Source organism: Taudactylus pleione, unplaced genomic scaffold (assembly GCF_031769625.1).
Source record: "Taudactylus pleione unplaced genomic scaffold, aTauple2 ptg000256l, whole genome shotgun sequence".
NCBI lineage: Eukaryota > Metazoa > Chordata > Amphibia > Anura > Myobatrachidae > Taudactylus > Taudactylus pleione.
The window spans coordinates 14665040-14686770 of NW_028284658.1; the positions used below are offsets into that span (position 1 = coordinate 14665040).

Below are 21731 nucleotides of genomic sequence, written 5' to 3' on the forward strand. Positions count from 1 at the left end.
TTCCAAATATATTGCCTGTTTATTCTCAGTTTGTTTAAGGGTAATATATGTAGGTTATTATGTAATTACTTGTTTAGAGATGGGTGCAACGACCAGTTTCCCTGCAGGAACCAGCGTCGGCAATCCAACCTATCCCATGCCATGTTGGAGCTGGCCATCCTTGTAGCTAATTAGCCAGCGCTGGTTAAATTCCCTTGGGTACAGGGTTTATCCCAGTCAGTGCAGGGCCTAGTACATGTCTGCTCCGCTTTACAGCAGATGCTGGAATCTGCAGTCACCCAGGGACCTTTTAAACACCCGATATCTGCTCCTCTACAGTCAGGATATGAATCAGAGATTCTGAGGCTTCATCCATAGTAGGTAAGGAAGACTTTCCACAAGACTCTGTTCAGGGTGACAATCTGCTTAATCCATTAAATGTGAAAACTTTTAATAGCTGCCGTCAAATCCACCTTACTTATCAATGATTCTGAAAGTACAACTTGATAGGAGGCAGCTTTCTACAAACTCAGAAAAAAGGAAGTTATTTCTTTCCCTACCTCCGTACAGGTAGTGTATCTCCTGGCAGAAGCATGGGCTCGACCCAATTAGAATTTTCAGGTCTCTAAGCACATCTTAATATTTCATCCCCATCCTTCTGTCGACCGAACAAAGTGGGGATCGCCTCCTCCAGTGGACACTTCTATTGTGAGATTTGTAATGTCCACCAATCTCCCTATTCCTAATGTGGCCTCTCTAAAGGACACCACAGATGAAAAAATTTACTTATGTAAAGTCTCAATTTTCCTAACTGCTGGCGCTGCACTCCGTTTGGTCCTACCCACGGCTTGGGTGTCTAAAACCTTAGAGCGGTGGGTGGATTCCCTAGAGGAAGGACTAAGGTTGGGAACCCTCTGCTCAGACTTGCTGTCATTGGTTGACAAAGTCTGGGAAGCAGCCTCTTATCTGGAAGAAGCGGCTGTTAATTTTAGCACCCTCTTTTCTAAGGTTACAGTTTCTGCGGTTGCTGCTTGGTTCCTGGAGCGCAGATTCACAGTCAAAGAAGGCCATGGAATCTCTTCCCTTTAATGGAGACATTCTGTTTGGTCCCGAATTGGATAAGATCTTTGCGGCGGTTTCTGCATCAAAGATTGCCTTTCATCCCTCAGCAACTCCTAATCCCAGACCGTCTTCCTTCCAATCCTTTCGTCCTCAGGGCAAACCAAGAGGTCAGACCTCTTCAAGGACCCAGGGTTCCTTATCCAGTGGTGGTAAGTCCAAGGCACGACAGACTTGGTCAGGCTGCCGTCAAACACCCAAACCCATGGATAAACCAACAACCTGCCAGTGCGGACTCCCTTCGGGGAGTCGCTGCGGTGGGAGGCCATCGTCTACTTTTATCCGAGGACTGGCTACGAACAACATCCGACTTCTGTGTGCTAAATTTAGTGTCATGGGGTTACACTTTGGATTTTGAAGAGCCTCCTCCAAACCAATACATCTCGAAAGGACTTTCAGTCAACCTTGCCAAAGCAGAAACCTTGCAGAAGTCTATCAGATCTCTTCTAGACTCCAGGGTCGTCATCCGGGCCCCACCTCCTTTGCCAGGCGAAGCCAATTTTTCAGGGCAGGGCAGTAAAAGTGCAGTCAGACAACGCTACTGCAGTCGCATATATAACTATCGGGGAGGCACTCTCAGAGCAGGTGCCATGTGAGAAGTCAGCCGGCTTTGTTGGGCAGAATCTTTCCTCCCCTCACTCTCGACAGGTTACATTCCGGGGTCCAGAACTGGTAGGCGGACTATCTTAGTCGTCATGACGTTCATGCAGATGAGTGGTCTCTATACCCCAACAGAGAATCCTGGTCAGTATGCCTTGGTGAAACAACTCTGTCGGGCCGCTACATGATCTTCTGCGCATACCTTATTCAAGTTCTACCTCCGCCTCTAGCGATGCTAGTTTTGGGTGACTGGTCCTCCTCACAGCACGGGAGTGTTCTCTCCCTTAAGTGGACATCTTTGGGATGTCCTATGGTTCCAGTGTCGCCCATATATGATTGAGAAAATAGGGTTTTGGTTCTTACCTGTAAAATCCTATTCTATGAGTCCATGGGGGACACTGAACGCATCCCTCATGCCTCTGGCTTGCTAGGGTTTTTTCCTTGACACAGAACATCAGGTTTCACCAACATCTAGTGTGTGACTATTTTCTGTGTGCCTGCTCTGTTCCTTCTCCCCTCCTACTCCCTGTCCTTGGGCTTTGTTCGTATTAACTGGCTGTGCAGGCAGAAAATGAGGTATAGGGGAGGAGGAGCTTGTGCTGTTTCAGACGTTAACACTTTGGTGCCCAGGCTCTTCCAGTTCAACCTATACCCGCGGGTCCAGTGTCCCCCATGGATTCTGCGAAAAGGATTTTATAGGTAAAAACCAAAATCCTACTTTTTTTTTATTGTTTCTCTTCCCATTTCAAAAAAACATTCCATACCTTAAATCAGGGCTCGACAAATCCCAGGGGTCAGGTCGTCATGACTACCAGATTTTGCTGCCTGGCTACCAGATTTTGCAGTGAGGGAGAAAGCAGATCCTCATCAGCTCTGGCAGAGATTCGTGCCTATAGTATTGCGGTGTTCATATCATGCACAGGAGTGCATGTGCTGAGTGTCGCCTGCGGTGACTGCTGTGCCTGTGTCCGTCGCGGCCTCCGCTGACGACTCTCCATCCTGGCCTACTCTGATTCCTGTTGTCTGTTCCAGTCTACGCTGATCCTCCTGTACGTCCTGGCTGTCTACTGTCTCCTATCTCCGACTGCATAGAGCTTTCCGGTAGTAGGGTCTATGCGTGGCCAGGAATTGCGGAGTGGCTTCAGAAGGAGCATGAGGGGAAGGGGGTTTTGTTGTACTTTCTGGCACCATTGTTTTATGTGAAATGTGGTCCGTTATTACTGGAGGGTGGAGCAGGGGAGCTGTGCAGAGCAGTGAGGGAGCCTCCATTTTACTGTATCCATTCAACTGTGACCATTTTGTGGACTAGTATAGTGCGTATAAAGGTTGCATAACACACACAGCTGTGCTCCTTACTCACTCCTGTAAATTTTTTTGCAGGGGGCAGTGGTCTGGCTCCTACAATTTCATCCTGGCTCCTAGATTTTAGAAAAATTTGTCAAGCCCTGCCTTAAATATATCCTTAAGTACATGTTTAATATGGGATGCTTGGGGTGTGAGCTGCAGCTGTTATTTGTTCTCCTGGTACAGTCCCCTACTTACTATAGTACAAATGTGTTTTCATACATCTATCCTCAAATGGTTCCAGGCGCAAAATATGGTGGACCGGTACGAATGAGCCACAAAACAGGTCATTGTGCTTAATCTGCGACTTTATGTAAATTTCTTTACAACACAAATCCTAATCCAAAATGCCTAGGACACTATCAGAATATATATGGCTGCGATGTGAATAAGAAACTAAATTGTGGAAAAAGTACAAAAGTTAGGGAATCCCTACACGTGGCGGAGCGAGTCGCGCCTTCTGTCTCACGCTGTATACTGCAGAACACAATTGGTATATAAATACACATATGTAAGAGGTGTTTTGTAAGTGCTACAGTGTTTTTCTCTCTCTCTCTGATGTAGTGTAGAGTGCAGTGATGTTTTACAATGTAGTGTTGGGTCAGTAGTGTAGGGTAGTACAACACTAAATATTTCTGTGGATTTATTTCAGGTCATGGGCCATTTTCACATATGTTTGATGGGAGATTTATGCCTCTTGCTAAACCAAAGAAAGATTTCAAGGTGTGTTTTAATAACTTTTGCACTGCGATGAGCAGTGGACCACAATATTATATCCATGTTATCTGCCTGTTTATTGTAAATCATAGTCCCTTGTCAGCACTTGCAGGGTTGGCTATATTCACGCCATGGACTGAATAGATCAGTAGTGGCATGCTTCCATCAATGCATCAATGATTACAGGATCTGCGGATTCTTTAACCACTTAACTGACACACTTTTTTTTTACCCAAATAAACGGTTAATTGTTGGGTTTTTTTTGTTTTTTTTAATTAAGTTTAAAATGGATATTTATATAAAAAAAAAAAAATTCAATATTTTATTTAAAAAATAAACAAATATATATACATACATACATATATATATATATATACACCTAGCGGGTGCTCTGTGTCCATAGGCCCCGTCATAAAATAATCACCCAGTTGCAGATTCCCCCAGTGTCAATGGGCCCCTCACACTATTGTTGCTTCCTGCCCCATGTGTCATTGTATATGCAAAGTTATGGATGTATCTATCTTTCTACTTCAGGGTCCATAGGGTATCCACAGGATACCTTGGGGTATAGGTGTGACGTCAGTCGCAGGGCACCAAAGAGTTAAGCTTTCAGCCTCCCAGGATGCACTAGGTCCCCCTCCTATACCCCGCCCCCGGGCCAAGGCACCTCAGTTTAGTTTGGTGCCCGGCCGGAGTCGGGTGCACCTGTTGGAGTGGGGGCTAGAAGAGCCCCTGAAGCTTATTCTTCATGCAGCTGTGGCTGCACAACTGGATGAACAGCATGGACAGTCAGTCCTGACGTCCATGCTGTCTTCCCTACACCCCGCCGGTACCAGAACGCCGGTACTGATCCGGGGATGCTGGTGGGCGTCTGGGGTCACAGCTAGCGGTGACCCCAGATGCTCCGGACCATGGCCGGATTCAAGGGGGACAGAGGTAAGCAGCGGGGTCCCGCGGTGGGTCCCCGCTGATCACATGGTCCTAAGTCCCCAGGCAGGGGGCTCCCTGGGGACTGGCTGCAGCGTGGAGCCAGGCGACCAACCTGCGCTTCCACTACCCCCTGGGACAGCGGACCGCAGCAGAGCGGTAGCGCTGCGGCGTCCCAGGGGTTAAATGCATGCCAGGGGAGCGCGCCTTCCCTGTCTCACAGCCGGCGCCTCCCCCGCTGCACACAGCCCTCTCTGCATGCTGCCGACTGGTCCTGTGGCAGCGCTCCTCCCCCAGGCCAGCCTCCTCTCTGCTCCTCGGCGGCCATCTTCTCCAGAACGCATGGTGAACGCTGCTGGAAGCGCTGGACGGAAGCATCGTGGTCTGGGTCCCCCCGCATACCTCTCCTCCGCTGTGGTCAGGTCTGTGTATGCAGCGCTGTGTCCTACCAGGCCCTGTGTCTGTGTAGTTGAGTGATCAGCGCTGTTAGTGCAGGAATTGTTATTTTTCTGCATTGTATGTGACTGTGCTAGCGCTGCTGCCTGTAATCTTTTCTTCATCTAAACTGTCAGCTTTATTACTGTCCCTGTTCTTTCTGCTAAAGCCCTTGCGGTGCGGTGCTGCAGGGTGGTCTCTCGCCTATTTAATACTTAATTGGTGAGAGAGGTCACATACGTGGTGCCATCATGTCTGAAAGTGATTTTCCCCTCCGGCTACAGTGTACCACGTGCAAAGTACCGTTAGCGGAGGGGGAGGGTAGCGCGGAGGGCCTTTGCCGGCAGTGTTTGTCCATGGCGCGGCCTATTACGGTTACAGCACCGGTACAGGAGCCGCCCTGGGCTTGTTTCGCTCAGGCGTTAACAGCTTTAGTGGGCCAGTTAGCTCCGCAGCCCGCGTTTACTCCGATGGGTTTGTCCCAGCAGTCTGTGGTGTCGTCACCCATGCAGGGGTTCCCACGACAATTGGTGGTACCCCACAGTCTCCCTATTTCCCCGCTCCCGGGTTCTCAGGAGCCAGCGTGGGTTAACTCCCTGACGAGTTCTGTACAGCACTTGTCGGATGTGTTGCAAGGGGGAGTCTGTGATGCGGTCTCATAAAAGGCCGGTGGCGTCTCTGTCCGCTCCTTATGAGGATGACGAAGGGACGTCTGATGATGGGGAGATTCTAGATCCTTACGATCAGGAACCTCTCCATACTAAGGACGCTGATGCTAAGTCCAAAGTATATATTCCTGGACTTATTCGGGCGGTCCGCACAGCCTTGGTGATTGAGGACGAAGTTCCCCCAGCGGCTAAATCTAAGTATGCCTTTTTCAAAGATGTGAAGGGCGATGCCACAGTCTTTCCTCTTTCGGGTCAGTTGGTGGACCATTTAGAGGAGGCGTGGAAACAACCTGGCAAAAGATACCAGCCGCAGAGACGCCTGGCGGTGGCTTATCCGTTCGCGGATAATTATTTTGCGTAGTGGGAATCCCCTCCACAGGTGGATTCTCACGTGACCCGTCTTGTCCGTAGTGCCACATTGCCGATGCCATCCATGTCCTCCCTTAAGGATGCTACGGACCGCAAGGTAGAAATCTGCCTGAAGTCCGCTTATTCCCTTGCAGGGGGGGCAGCACGGCCGGCTATGGCCATTTGCTGGGTTGCCAGAGCGATGGAGCGCTGGGCGGATTCATTAGAGGCTTCTTTTGAATCCGACTGTCCGGCCGATCAGGCGGAGTTGATTGGCAATCTCCGTGATTCGGCCACCTACATCAACGAGGCGGCTCTAGACATTAGTACTCTGGTGTCTAGAATTTCTTCAGCAGCGGTAGCTGCTCGTCGCACCTTGTGGCTGCGATCCTGGAAGGCGGACGCAGATTCCAAGAAAGGTCTGGAAGCGTTGCCGTTTACCGGAGAAGTTCTCTTCGGTCCGGATCTGGATAAGATTGTGGCCACGCTGGCGGCAGCCAGATCTGCCTGTCTCCCGTCGGCCGCTGCTCCTTCTGGTTCGGGACCATCGTCCTTTCGGTCATCTAGGGCCCAGGGCAGGCCCAAACCACAGTCGTTTCCTCGACAGGCTGGCCCTAAGAAATCGGTCAAGCCCCGGAAGCAGGCATGGAGTACCAGACGTCCGGCCCCCAAGCCAGATGACAAGCCTGCGGCCTGACGGTCCGGGCCTCCCTTTGGGGGATCCCAGGGTGGGAGGCCGCCTGCTACAGTTCGCCCAGTGTTGGTCGACCACTACGACAGACACTTGGGTTCTGGAGGTGGTTTCTCAAGGATACGCCCTCTCCTTCCGGCACAGACCCCCGGCTCGCTTCTTCACCACGGGTCTCCCATCAGACCGGAACAAGGCTACGGAGCTGCGGAAGGTATTGCACACTATGCTCCAGGCTGGAGTTATAGTGCCTGTTCCATTCTCCCAGAGGGGCCAGGGTTTCTATTCAAATCTATTTTTGGTACAGAAACCCAATGGGTCATATCGTCCGATTCTCAACCTCAAAGCACTCAACAAGTCTTTGCGGGTCCCGAAGTTTCGGATGGAGACCCTACGGTCCATCATTCTGGCGCTGGAACCTGGGGACTACTTGGTGTCATTGGACATACAGGACGCTTACCTGCATGTCCCTATTCTTTGGCGCCATCAACAGTTCCTCAGGTTTGCAATCAGCAGCGACCACTTCCAGTTTCGGGCGTTACCTTTTGGCCTGGCAACAGCACCACGTGTTTTCACCAAGGTGATGGCGGTCATGGCGGCTTCTCTGCGGCTGCAGGGAGTCCGCATGTTGCCGTATTTGGACGACCTGTTATTGGTGGCAGGATCTCCAGAGCTCCTGTTACGCCACTTGGACCTGACCATTGCACTGCTGCAACGGCACGGCTGGCTAATCAACTGGCAGAAGTCCACTCTAATCCCGTCTCGGAGGATTCTGCATCTTGGAGCCTTATTGGACTCGGGACAGCAAAGGATCTTCGTGACGGAGGACAAGATCTCTGCTTTACAGTCAAGGGTGCGCAGTTGTCTGCACAGCCGCCGGGTGTCCTTACACTCGGCGATGAGGTTACTGGGCTCCATGGTGTCGGTGTTCGACATGGTGGAATACGCCCAGTTTCACTCCAGACCTCTGCAGCACCTGATCCTGTCCAAGTGGAACGGGCTGACTCAGTCTCTGAAGTCCCAGACGATTGTGCTCACCCAGGAGGTTCGCCTGTCCCTTACGTGGTGGTTACAGACGACCCACCTCAACAAGGGACGTCCGTTCTGGGTTCCAAATTGGGTCCTGTTGACAACGGACGCCAGTCTTCGGGGCTGGGGAGCAGTTTCGGGTCCACACTTGTTCCAGGGCAGGTGGACGCCGACAGAAGCGGAGCTTCCAATAAATATCTTGGAACTCCGTGCGGTCTTCAATGCTCTCCAGCAGGCACAGCGGTTTCTCCAGGGTCGCCCGGTGCAGGTCCAGTCGGACAACGCTACCACCGTGGCCTACATAAACAGGCAAGGAGGAACTCGCAGTCGGGCGGCTCTCGTAGAGGTCTCTCGGATCCTGGTTTGGGCGGAGCGCAATCTTCCGGCCATATCAGCGGTCTTCATCCCGGGAGTGCTCAATTGGGAGGCGGACTTTCTAAGTCGCCAGGACGTTCATCCGGGGGAATGGTCCCTGCACCCGGACGTTTTTCAACTACTGGTGGACAGGTGGGGTCTTCCAGAAATCGACCTCATGGCGTCCCGGCACAACAACAAGTTGCCGGTGTACGGGTCTCGCACAAGAGACGAAGGGGCGTCTCTGGTGGATGCTCTGTCCGTCCGGTGGACGTTCCGGTTCGCATACCTGTTCCCTCCGGTCTCCCTTCTTCCACGGGTAATCCGGAAATTCAAACAGGAAGGAGGGACGCTCCTGTTGATAGCTCCCGCGTGGCCCAGACGGCACTGGTTCTCAGACCTTCAGGGTCTGTCCGTGGACATTCCTCTGCGGTTGCCGCTACGACCGGACCTTCTGTCTCAGGGTCCTTGCCTTCACCCGGACCTGACTCGGCTGTCTTTGACGGCGTGGCTGTTGAGACGGCCATGCTGAGGTCCCGGGGGTTTTCCAGCTCTGTGGTGCGTACCATGTTGCGAGCTCGGAAACCGTCTTCCGCGAGGATATACCATCGCGTGTGGCATACGTTCTTCCAGTGGTGTCGACCGAGAGGTTATGCACCGCGGGAGTTTCGTCTGTCTCGGATTCTCGCCTTCCTGCAAGCGGGACTAGATCATGGGCTTCGCCTTGCTTCTTTGAAGGTACAGGTTTCGGCCCTATCTGTCTGGTTTCACCGTAGGATTGCTACAATCCCGGATGTGCGCACCTTTATGCAGGGTGTTCTCCGCATTCAGCCGCCCTTTGTTCCACCTGTGGCGCCTTGGGATTTGGCTGTGGTCCTGAGGGCTCTCCAAGGACCGCCGTTTGAACCACTGGGCTCAGTGGATCTTAAATGGCTAACAGCTAAGACTGTTTTCCTTCTGGCCATTGCTTCGGCCAGACGTGTTTCTGAGTTAGGGGCTCTTTCTTGTAGACCCCCTTTCTTGGTTTTTTATGGGAACAGGGCAGTGCTCCGCACTCGGCCCGAGTTTCTTCCCAAAGTTGTTTCCCAGTTTCATATTAACGAGGAAATAGTTGTTCCGGCCCTTAACTCACCGGGTCTTTCCGTGGGTGAGGCCTCTTTGGATGTTGTGCGGGCCTTAAGGACTTATGTTGACCGCACTTCTTCGTTTAGGAAGTCGGACGCTTTGTTTGTCCTCTTTGGCTTCCGTAAAAAGGGTTGGCCTGCTTCAAAGCAAACTTTGGCAGCCTGGATCCGTATGGCTATTTCTGAAGCTTATCTTCATGAAGGCCTACCGGTCCCTCCTTCTCTGAAGGCTCATTCCACTAGGTCTGTGGGACCTTCGTGGGCAGCTCGACGTGGTGCCTCGGCAGTTCAGATCTGCAAGGCTGCTACGTGGTCTTCTGTCCATACCTTCGTGAGGTATTACAGGTTTGACACCTTCGCCTCTCAGGATGCTTCCTTCGGGCGGCGGATTCTCCTTTCTGCACAGGAGCGTCCCCACCCTTAAAGGATACTGCTTTGGGACATCCCCAAGGTATCCTGTGGATACCCTATGGACCCTGAAGTAGAAAATATGAGATATGGTAAGAACTTACCCTTGTTATCTCTATTTCTACGAAGTCCATAGGGTTCCACAGGACTCCCGCCCTGTCGCACCTGTGCTGCAGATGGGCTTTGCTCTGGTCACCGGTTTTCCGTCTCCCTCTGGTGAGAATGTGATTCTTGTATGTGTCCAGATCTTTGTTCTCTCTCTTCCTTCTCCTCCTCCGGCCTATGGCTTGGTAACTAACTGAGGTGCCTTGGCCCGGGGGCGGGGTATAGGAGGGGGACCTAGTGCATCCTGGGAGGCTGAAAGCTTAACTCTTTGGTGCCCTGCGACTGACGTCACACCTATACCCCAAGGTATCCTGTGGAACCCTATGGACTTCGTAGAAATAGAGATAACAAGGGTAAGTTCTTACCATATCTCATATTATATCCCCCCTTCCCGGACAAAAAACTATTTTGTGGGTATAACCCAAACACACACACACCACGTGCCAAAAGATGTTGAACACCCTTTGGCATAGTTCCATCTACTCACCTTATTGCAGAGGAGCATGGGGCAGTGGGGATGGATCATCATCATGGATCATCAGTCCTCCCTGCTGCAGCTGATCTCTGCACTCGCTGAGATCAGCATATTTGTGCTCAGAGGGGAACTATGTTCCCCCTCCTCGCAATTTAATTTAGTCACATACACTCCAGAGTGCCATTGGCACAACATTTTGAACCACGATTCCGGTAGTGATTTCGGCGGTCACAGACCTCAACATCACTGCTGGGGGGTAAGGCTGTATCAGGAAGATGACATCAGCATCGTGCTCGTATGCGATACGACCGTGTCAGGTAAAGCTCACCTGGCTGTGGTTATATTTTATACGACCGTGCCGGGTAAGCGGTTAATGATATGGGGTGCATTTTCCTGGCAGGGTTTGGGTGCAGTACTTTTCTTAGAAAGCAAGTTAAATAGCTTACCTGTGTGATTATTTTCACCCCATGTTGCAGCTCCTCTCTGACTGAAGGGATCTTCCAGAGTGACAGTGTCCCTATCCAAAGTACATGTTGTAAAGTGTGACACTGATGTTGTACATGTGTAACCGCCTTCCTAGGCACAGAGCAAGCATTGGTGGAATATTAGGATATTATGGAATGATGCATGGAACAGTATTTTCCACCAATGTCAGTCGGCTTACATTTGTGACTTGTGGAAGAATGTACTGCGTTTCTTGCACAATTCCAAACATAGATATACTCTGACACTACTATGGCACGTACAGGATGCACCCAATGCCATGTTTAGTAACTTCATATTGTATTAATGTGTTTGGGAAGGGAAAGGGCGTTGTGGGTTTTTTTTATGCCACTATGTATTTACGTTACTTAAATTTTATGAGTTTATTGTACAGTATATAATATCTATATTGGAATGGATTTCATCCCAACAATAGCAAGTTCTTCTTTAAGAAGCTGTAACTAGGAGACTATAAAGTAAAAAATTCCATATACAAATCTGCTATTGGTACTTTTTTTTTTTTTCATAATTTGAGATCTTTATTCTAGATATGGTCCTGATTTTTAAGTAATAATGAAATAGAATATTCAAAAAGTATTACGGAGGTCTAAAGAAATGTCATGCATATGGTAATTTTTGTACATACTTTTTATCTCCAGGTTAAAGCTTCTCATTGTACGAGGGTAATACAGAAAGTAAAGACCGTTTGCCTGTAAAAAAAAAAAACAAAAAAAAAACTGAGCACCTTTTATCTATTTCTCCACATAATCACCTCCTTCATTTAAGTATTTCTCATATATGTCCTTGTGGCTTAAAGTGGGTACACACTGACAGATATATTGGCTGATCAATTGATCGGCCAATATATCTGGTGCCTGTCGGCCAGTATGTACCATGGATATGTCTGTGAACGACATCGTTCACAGACATATTGCGTCGGCTGGGCTGCACAGCCGATGGACAGATATATCTGCAGTCAAATCTGTCCATCGTGCTGAGCGTATGGGCCATCAGCCGATCGCCCATACACATGCAGCCGCGGAGAGGTGGGCAGACCCACCCCCCCTAGCCAGCGGGACCTGCAGCTGCCTGGAAGATGATAGTCGTTCAATGTATATGAACGACAATCATCTACAGATATATCTGCAGATATATCTGCTAGGTGTGTACCCACCTTTAGAATTCCCTTGTAATGGACTGTCTCCCCTCCATTTAATTATTTGTTGACTGCAAGCTTCAACTCAATTTCCAAATTATTTTCCGTCCAGGAACTCTGAGCTTAGTGAAAAGGTAAATATCACTTGGTGCATGGTCCAGACTATAGTGTATGATTAAATCCTCCCACCCAAAACTGTGACAAGTGATGGTCCCGGCCGATCTGCGTAATGCATGCTTGTTCATTTAATTTTGAAGATTTCACACCACTTTCTCACATCACCATAAATGTTCTTTAATTGACAATATATTTCTGCAGGTCTCTCTTTCTGTGCATTCAAGAATCGCATAACACTCCTCACTTCACATTCGGAGGGATTTTGTAGCATAGGGTTCATTTTAACAATGCACAACATTGCCAAAATCAACCATAACCGCACACAACTCAAAGAGCACTTACCATGAATTGGGCTATGTGAATGACCTGCGTGGAGGGAATGCGCAGACTGTCTTTACTTTGTGGATTACCCTTGTATATATTCCCCCATTAACCAGGGGAACCTGACTCCGGTCTCAATTTTGACAGTATCTCCTTTTACAAATACTTGTGCTTTGCACACTGTACAGTTACTGCATGTCCAGAAAATTGAAGCAATGTTTACTGACCACTTACAAGAATTGGATGCTAATGTTTAGTCCCAATTCTGAATATGAGGACAAGCACTGCAAGATGTGGCTACCATAACTGACTAAAAATGATTAAAATTGGCTTTAAAGCTTCCTGTGACATAAGTGATTTAGCCTTTTATATTGAACTGTACGTATTTCATTACTTGTTTATTTTCAGCATGAAGCTGCTTCTGTGAAGATGTTTGATCACCTAATTAAATCCAATGAATTGGAAAGCATAATGAAAGAATATGGACTTCACTTGCCTGAAGATTTAAACTTTATTAAGGAACAAATAGCTGGACCACTGGCTCATGACGATTTAGAGCAGTTTAATTCGAGTCAGAGTAGTCCCTCAGTAAGTGACACTTAAGTTTATTGGAATTAACAATTTGGGGTAAGCTTTACAATCTTGACTTTCATTTATGCAAATTTGTTCCAGCTACCACAAGATAGTTGTTATTTATTATTATCATTTATTTATATGGCGCCACAAGTGTTCTGCAGTGCTTCGCAAAGCATAAACAAACAGGTGACCAGTGACTTACAGTACAATACAATGCAAGACATGGATAATATACATTGCTACATTAGCGACCATAACACCCACATAAGCAGCAGAGCATAAGCAACCAAGTGTTGGGTGCCCTAATGGGGAGTAAGAAGTTGATTAAAGTAGAGTAAGTAGAAGCACAAGAAAGTAGAGGGCCCTGCTCGTAAGAGCTTACATTCTAAAAGGGAGGGGCAGACAAACAGGTGTGACACACATGGGGCAGATGGGGAGGAAGGAACATGTAGCAGCAGATTATGATGGGAGCTGAAAGGCTTTAATGAAGTAGTGGGTCTTGAGAGCCCGTTTGAATGATTGTAGAGAGGTGGAGAGTCTGATGGGGAGAGGGATAGAGTTCCAAAGGTGGGGTGGCAGCATGGGCAGAATCTTGGAGGCGGGAGTGGGAGGAAGTAATCAGTTGGCATGAAAGGCCGCATGCATTAGTTGAACGAAGAGGGTGGACAGGAGTTTGAGATCAGAGATGAAAATGGTAGAAGATTGGTTGAGGGCTTTGTAAGCGAGTGTGAGAATCTTGAATCTGAAAGGGAAGGGGAGCCAGTGGAGGGCTTGTAGGAGACGGATGCAGATGTAGAGCGCTTGGAGAGGAAGATGACCTGAGCAGCAGCATTGAGGACAGACTGCTTTAGGATAGAGATGGGATTTGGGGAGGCCAGATAGGAGGAGGTTACTGTAGGAATCGTTATGAATGACCGCCGGACGAAAGCCCGGCAGTCAAAATCCCAACGCCGGCAGGCCGAACACCGCAGATCCTGACGGAGGTAAGTAAACTACCTAACCTGCCCCTCTTCCCCCCCCCCCTTCCCCTAACCGTGGCACTCCTGTAGTGGTGCCTAACCCTATCCTCCCCGGCCCCCCCAATGCCTAACCCTCACCTCTCCCCAGGGGTACCTAAACCCTCCCCGCACCCTAAACCTAACCCTGTCCTCCCCCCGGGGGTGCCTAACCCTCCCCTGGGGAGTACGTAACCCTAAGTCCCCCCCCCGGGGGTCCTGACACCTAACCCCACCCCCCCATCCCCGGCTACGTGGATAGTTACCCCCGGCGTTGGACGATCGGCCCGGCATCCTTGTCGGAGTCCTGGTGTTGGGATTAACACAGGCGTCAGTATTTCAACGCCTATGTTAGAACCCTGCCAGGATTACACTGTCGGGATTGTGACCTGCGGATGACTGCATCTCGTTACATTAGTCCAATCTGGAGATGACCAGTGAGTGTATAAGGGTTTTAGTAGCATCCTGGGTGAGAGAGGGTCTGATCTTGGAAATATTTTGAGATGGAAACGACAGGACTGCGAGAGGTTTTGGATATGTGACTTGAAGGAGAGGGAGGGGTCCAGGATAACTCCAAGACAGCGCACTATGGGACTAGATAAGATAGTTGTACCATCAATTGATAAAGAAATAGTGAGAAGTGAGGTTATGTGGGAGGGTGGGAAGACGATCAGCTCAGTCTTAGACATGGTAAGTTTAAGAAATTGCTGGAACATCCGGGAAGAGCTAGCAGAGATATGTGGAGATACGAGTCAGTGGAGAGGGGGAGAGATCAGGGGAGGAAAGGTAAATTTGGGTATCAGCATAGAGATGATAATGGAGGTCCAAAGAGCTGATGAGTTCACCTAGAGAGGACATACAGGGCTGTTTTCAACTAGCGGCGAAAAGCTTTTTTCGCCTGTTTTTTGGCGAGAATATCGCCTAAAAACTTTTCGACCTAATTCAATTCCATGACTATTTTGCCTAAGCCGAAACTCGATGCATTGACTTCGGCAAAAAAGATTCTCTCATGAATAGCCGGTGAAAAGAAGTGCAAAATCTTTATTTTGGAGTGCAAACGTGGGGAAAAGACTCAGAACCCTTGGGACAAACGACATGTAATTTTTTTGGGTGAACATGTAAAAAGTGGGGGACAAGCATAAAAACTAGTGAAATAGGCTTCTTGGGGGCTGCAAGGATGGGTCAGGGTTTTTTGGGATTGCAGGTGCATGCAGCAGGTGTATTTTTCACATTTTTAAAAAGTTCACTTTAGAGACATACAAATATGCCGGACTACTTTTTTTCACCAAAAAATACTGCTTTATGACATTCTTTTCAATTTACTTTACAAAGACGCTAATAGCAAGCAATTTACACAACTTAAGTACCCAAAATAGCTTTATTATGGCTATTAGTACACATCTATATTGATTTTCTATGTTCGTGTATCTTTTTCTTGGGTACAGACTGATTTCCCCAATTCTTTCAGTACTTTTCGCCTGTTCCTCATTCGCCTATTTCCATTTTCGCCTGTTTTGCAATTGAATTAAGCGAAAAGCGGGGATGCGCACGGTATGAATTCACCTCTGAAACAGGTGAATGAGTTGGAAAGTCGGACAGGCGAAAACTTTCTGACTTTTCACCTCTAATTGAAGACGGGTCATAGAGGGAGAATGAAAGGTCCAAGAACAGAACCTTGGGGAACACCTACTGTAAGAGGCTGTGGAGGAGGAGGGGGGGGGGGGAGAAAGAGGAGTCACGAGAGGAAACCGAGAAGGATCGATCAGAAAAGTAGGAGGACAGCCAGGAGAGGGCAGTGTCACTTAGACCAAGGGAGTGAAGGATTTGCAGAAGGAGAGGGTGGTCCACAGTGCCTAAAGCAGCAGAGGGGTCAAGGAGAATGAGCAGAGAGTAGTGGCACTTGTATTTGGCAGCAAGGAGGTCATTGCTGACTTTCTTGAGGGCAGTTTCAGTGGAGTGGAGCAAACGGAAGCCAGACTGAAAGGGGTCAAGGAGGGAGTGGAAGGAAAGCAAGGCGGTTGTAAACAATACACTCAAGGAATTTGGAGGCAAAAGGGAGGAGAGAGAGTGTTAGGATCGAGGGAAGGTTTTTTAAGAATGGGGGAGACAAGGGCATGCTTGAATGCAGAAGGGACAGTGCCTGATGAGAGGGAGAGATTAAGGAGGTGTTCAAGATGGGAGCAGGCAGGAGGGGATAGGGTCAAGGGTGGAGGTGGAAGGGGTGGAGGACCGGATGAGGGCCATGACTTCCTCTCCAGATATGGGGGAGAAGGATTTCAGTCTATTTATTAAGCTTCAAGCATAGCCAAAGATCTCAGCAATGTTTTGTGCTTTTTTTGCTTTTATTAAGCAATGCCCTTGTGCTTAATAAAAAAGAGAGCTGTGCCCAAAACGCTGCTGATATCTTTGCCTATGCTTAAGCCTAATAAACACAAACTACAAACATTGGTATTCCGTGCATCTCTATATATTATATACAATTGACTTCTCTGGTACCCTAAATTGATGTACCTGCTGAGTGGAGTGACCAACTACTAATATATAAATATGGCATCGGTGCATATTCTATCCATCGAGTACAGGGGAGTGCCGGGGACACTTGGACTATATATACACACTCTCCAATTAGGTTTAAAAAAAGTTTTTTATTAGAACAATGAATATTTATAATGTGCCACAAATTGTGTCAACGTTTTGGTTCATCATTAGAACCTTTCTCAAGACGGACGTGTAACACAATATGATGTATAAAGATATTACATCTGTAAAAAGGATAACAAGGATAATCAAGGCAATGTCTAGCAGGTTCCACTAAATTATAAGAGAACATAAAGATAAAATAAATTATAACACGGGAGTGTGCAATGTATTGTGTGTATCTCTAATACTATATATGTATCTAATGCTGTATGTGTCCAAAGTATAAGTATAGCTATTTCGGCATCATATACTATCTGTCTAATATACCCTAAATTGGCTATCAAGACTATAATAATATAAAGACAATGCTGAAGGCTATCAGTCGTCATAATGTAAACCCAGGATAGGACTAATGTATGCAGAAAAATATCCCATATTACAATGAGACAAATCACAGCATGTGAAAGCAGATACACGTGACTGCAGGGTTCATATACTGTGATGGAACAAATTACAGTATATCTGTGGCATATTAATACTGATGTACAATATAAATACAGATAAAGAAAATAGTGTAACAATCAGACATAACATAATTAAGCTATACTGATGCAAAATATACAGATAAGAGGATACAAATGTAACAATCTGACATATCATGATAAAGTTACAAGGTAAGGATAGTTTATGCACACAGATGATACATGGCATAATAGCGCATAGTGAAGTGAATACGGCCTAACAGTGTTGGCAGATAACGATACCTGAAAAGTTGCTGAACCAGCGAGTGCTGGATAAAGTCTCAATGCTGGCTGCACTAGATAGATATAAAGTGAGGAGTGTGTAACTATATAACGCTGTAGGTATCGAGAACTGAAAGGTTTACCTTGTTCAGCAGCTACTGAGTGGAATCGCCATACTAGCCGCGCTGGGCAGTGCTACATGAGGCATACTGTTGTGAGAGCAGATACAGCAGGGTTTAAATACTGGCTGGGTGGGAGTGACTGCTATGGTGTCACTAATTGGGCTACATCTGTGGGGATTAACCTGATAAGGATGGGTGTAGTCCAGGTGATATCACCACAGAGATAACAATAGGGGCATGTCAGATAGAGAAAAAGATTTTTTTTAAAAAAAGGAAAAGGTGTCATTTCTGCATGCACCTTTTGTTTTAAGTGGAGCCTAGAGGAAAGTGAAAAAAGCATATCTTCAGACAGGGATGGCAGTTCAATAAGTGCTGCAGGGAGTACGCCAATCATCCATATCCCATGGGTAAAAGTTTCAGTGCGACTCTGTGCATCATATAAGCAGATGCTGCATGTCTAACGATTTGGGCTGCAACTGATCAATTCACATTCAATATAGTGATGGGATTGGGGTACGTGCAATACAGAGAAGGAATGGTGCATGATAGCGATCCTACATAGAGTAGACTATATGTGCTAGTGCTTAGTTGAACTCAAATTCACCTCCAATCTCCTGGGCGAAATCAATTATAAATGACATTGATATAGAAATAGACATGTGCCAGTGGAGTCCTATATAACATGTACTATAACTGAAGTGCATGCACCAATCGCCTGAAGAGAAGACAGATAGTATAGGGAAAATTTCCAAAAAAGATGTGTGTGTAGTGGCAAGAGGTGTTGCTTAATGCCTCTACCGGACACACATTAGATGCACATTTAGATATCAACAAATGGAGAAAAAAAAAAAAATTATTATGAGTCAAAGAAAAATGTTCAAAGGATTGTGGACCTCATTCCGAGTCGATCACTTGCTGCAAGCGATCGCTGTGAATGAGGGCGGCCACTTACTTTTTTAAGTGCCGCCTCCTGGTCGATCGCTAGGCTGTGGGTTACCACCCACAGCTCTTGCGATCGACCAGGGTGATGGTCAAGACCATCGGGGCTTGCTACGAGACCCTAAGGTTGGGTCTCGTCAACCGCAAGCCCCAGGGAGCTTCCTGCTCTGTTCGAGCAGGAAGCTCCCCACTGATATTGCTGATGTCAGTGGGGCCGCCCCCAAACAGCAAGCGTTCCGTCGGGAATGCCTCCGTTTGGCCAGCCACGCCCCCTGCCCGCCTCCCAAATGGGGCGAGCTGTCACTCACCATCGGCAGTTCGCCCTATTTGGTGCGAGACCCGTAGCGACGGAGCGCCCGTCGCTAGCTGGGTCTCGCACATGCACACGTTGGAGCCGGCTCCGATGTGCGCATACCCAGTGAGGAATCATCGACCCGGTTGCGAGGGCTCTGTACTTGCGACCGGGTCTGAATGACCCCCTGTATTCATTAAGCCCACGAGGTGCTACAGTGTCCAAGGTGTGTATCCAGAAACTTTCATGTTTCTTGAGGGCCAATGTTCTATCGCCTCCCAACGGTGCAGGTGGTACCCAATCAATGAGTTTGCAGTTAAGAGTTGCCAACTAGTGGCCCATTTTTAAAAAATGTCTAGCAACAGGTTTGTCATTGGAGCCTGAAGAGAGCAGACCGTATCGTCGCTCGATGATTAGCCATCCGATCCCTAAATTTCTGGTAGGTGAGGCCAACATAATATAGTCAACATGGACAAGTGAGTGTATGAATTAAATGGTCCACTGTACAATGCAGTTTATACTTTTATATTAATTTTGTTGCCGGTGTGTGGGAAAGATGGTCCGGTCAGCATAGCTGCACAGGTAATGCATCCTCCACAAGAATAGCTGCCTGGTTTCTTTGTCATGAGATAGTGGACCTCATTCAGAGTCGGTCGTTGCGGCCGCACGGTCGTACGGGAAAAGGGGCCGGATATGCAAATGATGCACTCGCATGTTGCGTCCTTAAGATCAGATCGTTAGCTGGCCGACCAAGGGGAGGAAGAGGCCGGAAGACAAAAAATACGCCCCCTTCTCGTACGCATTACACGTCATCTCCAGGCATATAAGGATTAATCGAGACCATCGGGAACCATCGAAACTGGTCGTAGAGCTTAAGGTTGACCATACCCTCTCTTAAGCACTACGATCAGGTCAGTGTAAAAACCACCCATGTCACGTGTGCCATGACACTACTTTGTTAATTATGCACTCCCATAAAACGCTGTTCGCATAATTAGGCACGCCTGCGTTCGGATCTCCACTCCCCCGTTTTTAAGCACCTTCCCCTGTTACCACCCACAAATGCCTCATTCTGTCACTCAAACTACCAACCTGGCTGTGTTCAAGGAGAGAGAAATTTCTGATCGTAGAAGCTAGTTTGCGCACGCGCATTGCGAACTTTACGCATGCGCAGTTCAGCGAACATTGGTGGCGTATCACCGTGCGGCCGCAACGACCGTCTCTGAATGAGGTCCAGAGAGTGGGTTTCCGTTCACCAGGGTACATCGTGCGTCGCATTAATAATTGCTTCAAGTTTGGGCCCCTTCTATATGCCATCATAGGAAAGCTATGGTCAGTGGCTACTATAGGCCAATGCTTCCTCAAGGCTTTGAGTGGTGTTAGAATTTTTATCATAGGTGGTGTTTTTTTCTTCTAAAGATAGTCCGGTTTCTTCGCCTTTACATATATTATATGCTTTAGATAAACATCTCTTCAGAGAAGCATTGCGGTAGCTCCTAGCGAGGAATCTGTCATCTCATTTAATTGTTCATTCCTTGTTGTGCTATCAGTGTTGATCCTCATCACACGCAAGTATTGTGAGATTGGCAAATTATCTTTCAAAGCTGGTGGATGATGACTAGTTGGGACCAAAGCAATATTTCTATCTGTGGTCTTTCTGAATAGTGAGGTGACTAAAGATCTATGGATGTCTTTAACAGTGACGTGCAGGAAGTGAATGACGTGAGAGTCTACCTGATGCAAGAACCTAATGGGACTTTTCAGAAGATTTAATTTAGCCACCATTTCATTAAATGACTCGAGGCTACCCCCCCAGAGCAAAACAATTTCATCAATGAACCGTCGATAAAACAGTATTTCATGACCGAACATTGGAAAGAGATTTTTCTCTTCGTACCCTGTCATGTAGAGGTTAGCGTATGAGGGTGCCAGATTCGAGCCCATAGCTGTACCTGCTACTTGAATGTAGTAGTCCTTCTTTATAGCGGAAATGATTGTTAAAAAGGACCAATTTAGCCAACTGTAGAATAAATTTGGGTGGAGTGTCAACAAGCGACTTGTGACTCATCATGGCATCACTCAAGGTGTCAAGTCCCTCCTCATGAGGGATCACTGTATACAGCGAGGTAACATCCATAGTTGCTAGGAGAATACCTTCCTCCAATGGGCCAATCAGTTTTAGTTGTTGTAAGAAGTCACTTGTATCTCGTATGTAGCTTCTAGTCTTCAGAACTATAATGGCTGTAATTTACTGTTGACAAAGATGGCTAGGGGTTGTAGTAGGGAGCCTTGCACCGAAATTATCGGTCTTCCAGGGGGTCATGTTAGAGATTTATGTATCTTCTGGAGAGTGTAGAGGGTCTGGCAACGTGGTGCCGAAACTTAAGTATCCAAACTCTTCCTCACATACCCAGCGATGGGAAAGTGCATCTATTCACGCGGCGGCAGAATGGAAGCAGGCAGGCTGTTTAGCAGGGCACCACTAACAGGGCACGGCGCATTTTGCTCTGGCAAAAATCATCATTTTGTTTATTAACTTCATTTCACCTAATAATGACATGTAATTTTTGGGTTCAAATTTTAAAGTGTTGGAAAATGGGTTTTGCAGTGTGGTAGGTAATTTGAGGGGCTGTATTGATGGGACAAGTGTTTTTGGGATTGCAGGTGGCTGCAGCAGGTGTGTTTTTTTTTTTTACATTTTTTTAAAATTACCCTAAATTGACACAAAATATACTTGCACCCATTTTTATGTACTCCTAATTTAACGGCAGCATTTATTTTGCCCAAAAAACTTTCTTTCATTTTTTCCACTGTTAAAGAAAAAATGCATATAACAACCGTTTGACACAATTTAAAAACCCCAAACCCCATTGATTTTGCCCAATAATACACTTCGAAACTATTACCCAATGTTATGGCGCCCTCGCGTATCATTCAGATCGTTAATTTTTTGTGCCTTCCAAACCTCAAACGACCAGCGATGCGCGGGCATTTACGATAACTATATTATCCATCAGCCGTGCATGA

General features: G+C 47.5%; 1 protein-coding gene across 2 annotated transcripts in view; it reads left to right on the forward strand.

The window, feature by feature from the left end:
* The window catches only part of SAMHD1 (SAM and HD domain containing deoxynucleoside triphosphate triphosphohydrolase 1), a 100151-nt gene that overhangs the window by 33187 nt on the left and 45233 nt on the right, over nucleotides 1-21731 (forward strand). Inside the window, exons 6-7 of one of the 2 annotated variants that reach the window (XM_088480671.1) lie at nucleotides 3695-3765; nucleotides 12806-12985. In XM_088480671.1, coding sequence (XP_088336797.1) covers nucleotides 3695-3765; nucleotides 12806-12985 — 251 coding nt within the window. The remainder of the gene's footprint in view (nucleotides 1-3694; nucleotides 3766-12805; nucleotides 12986-21731) is intronic. The other variant, XM_088480672.1, reaches the window with a different exon arrangement.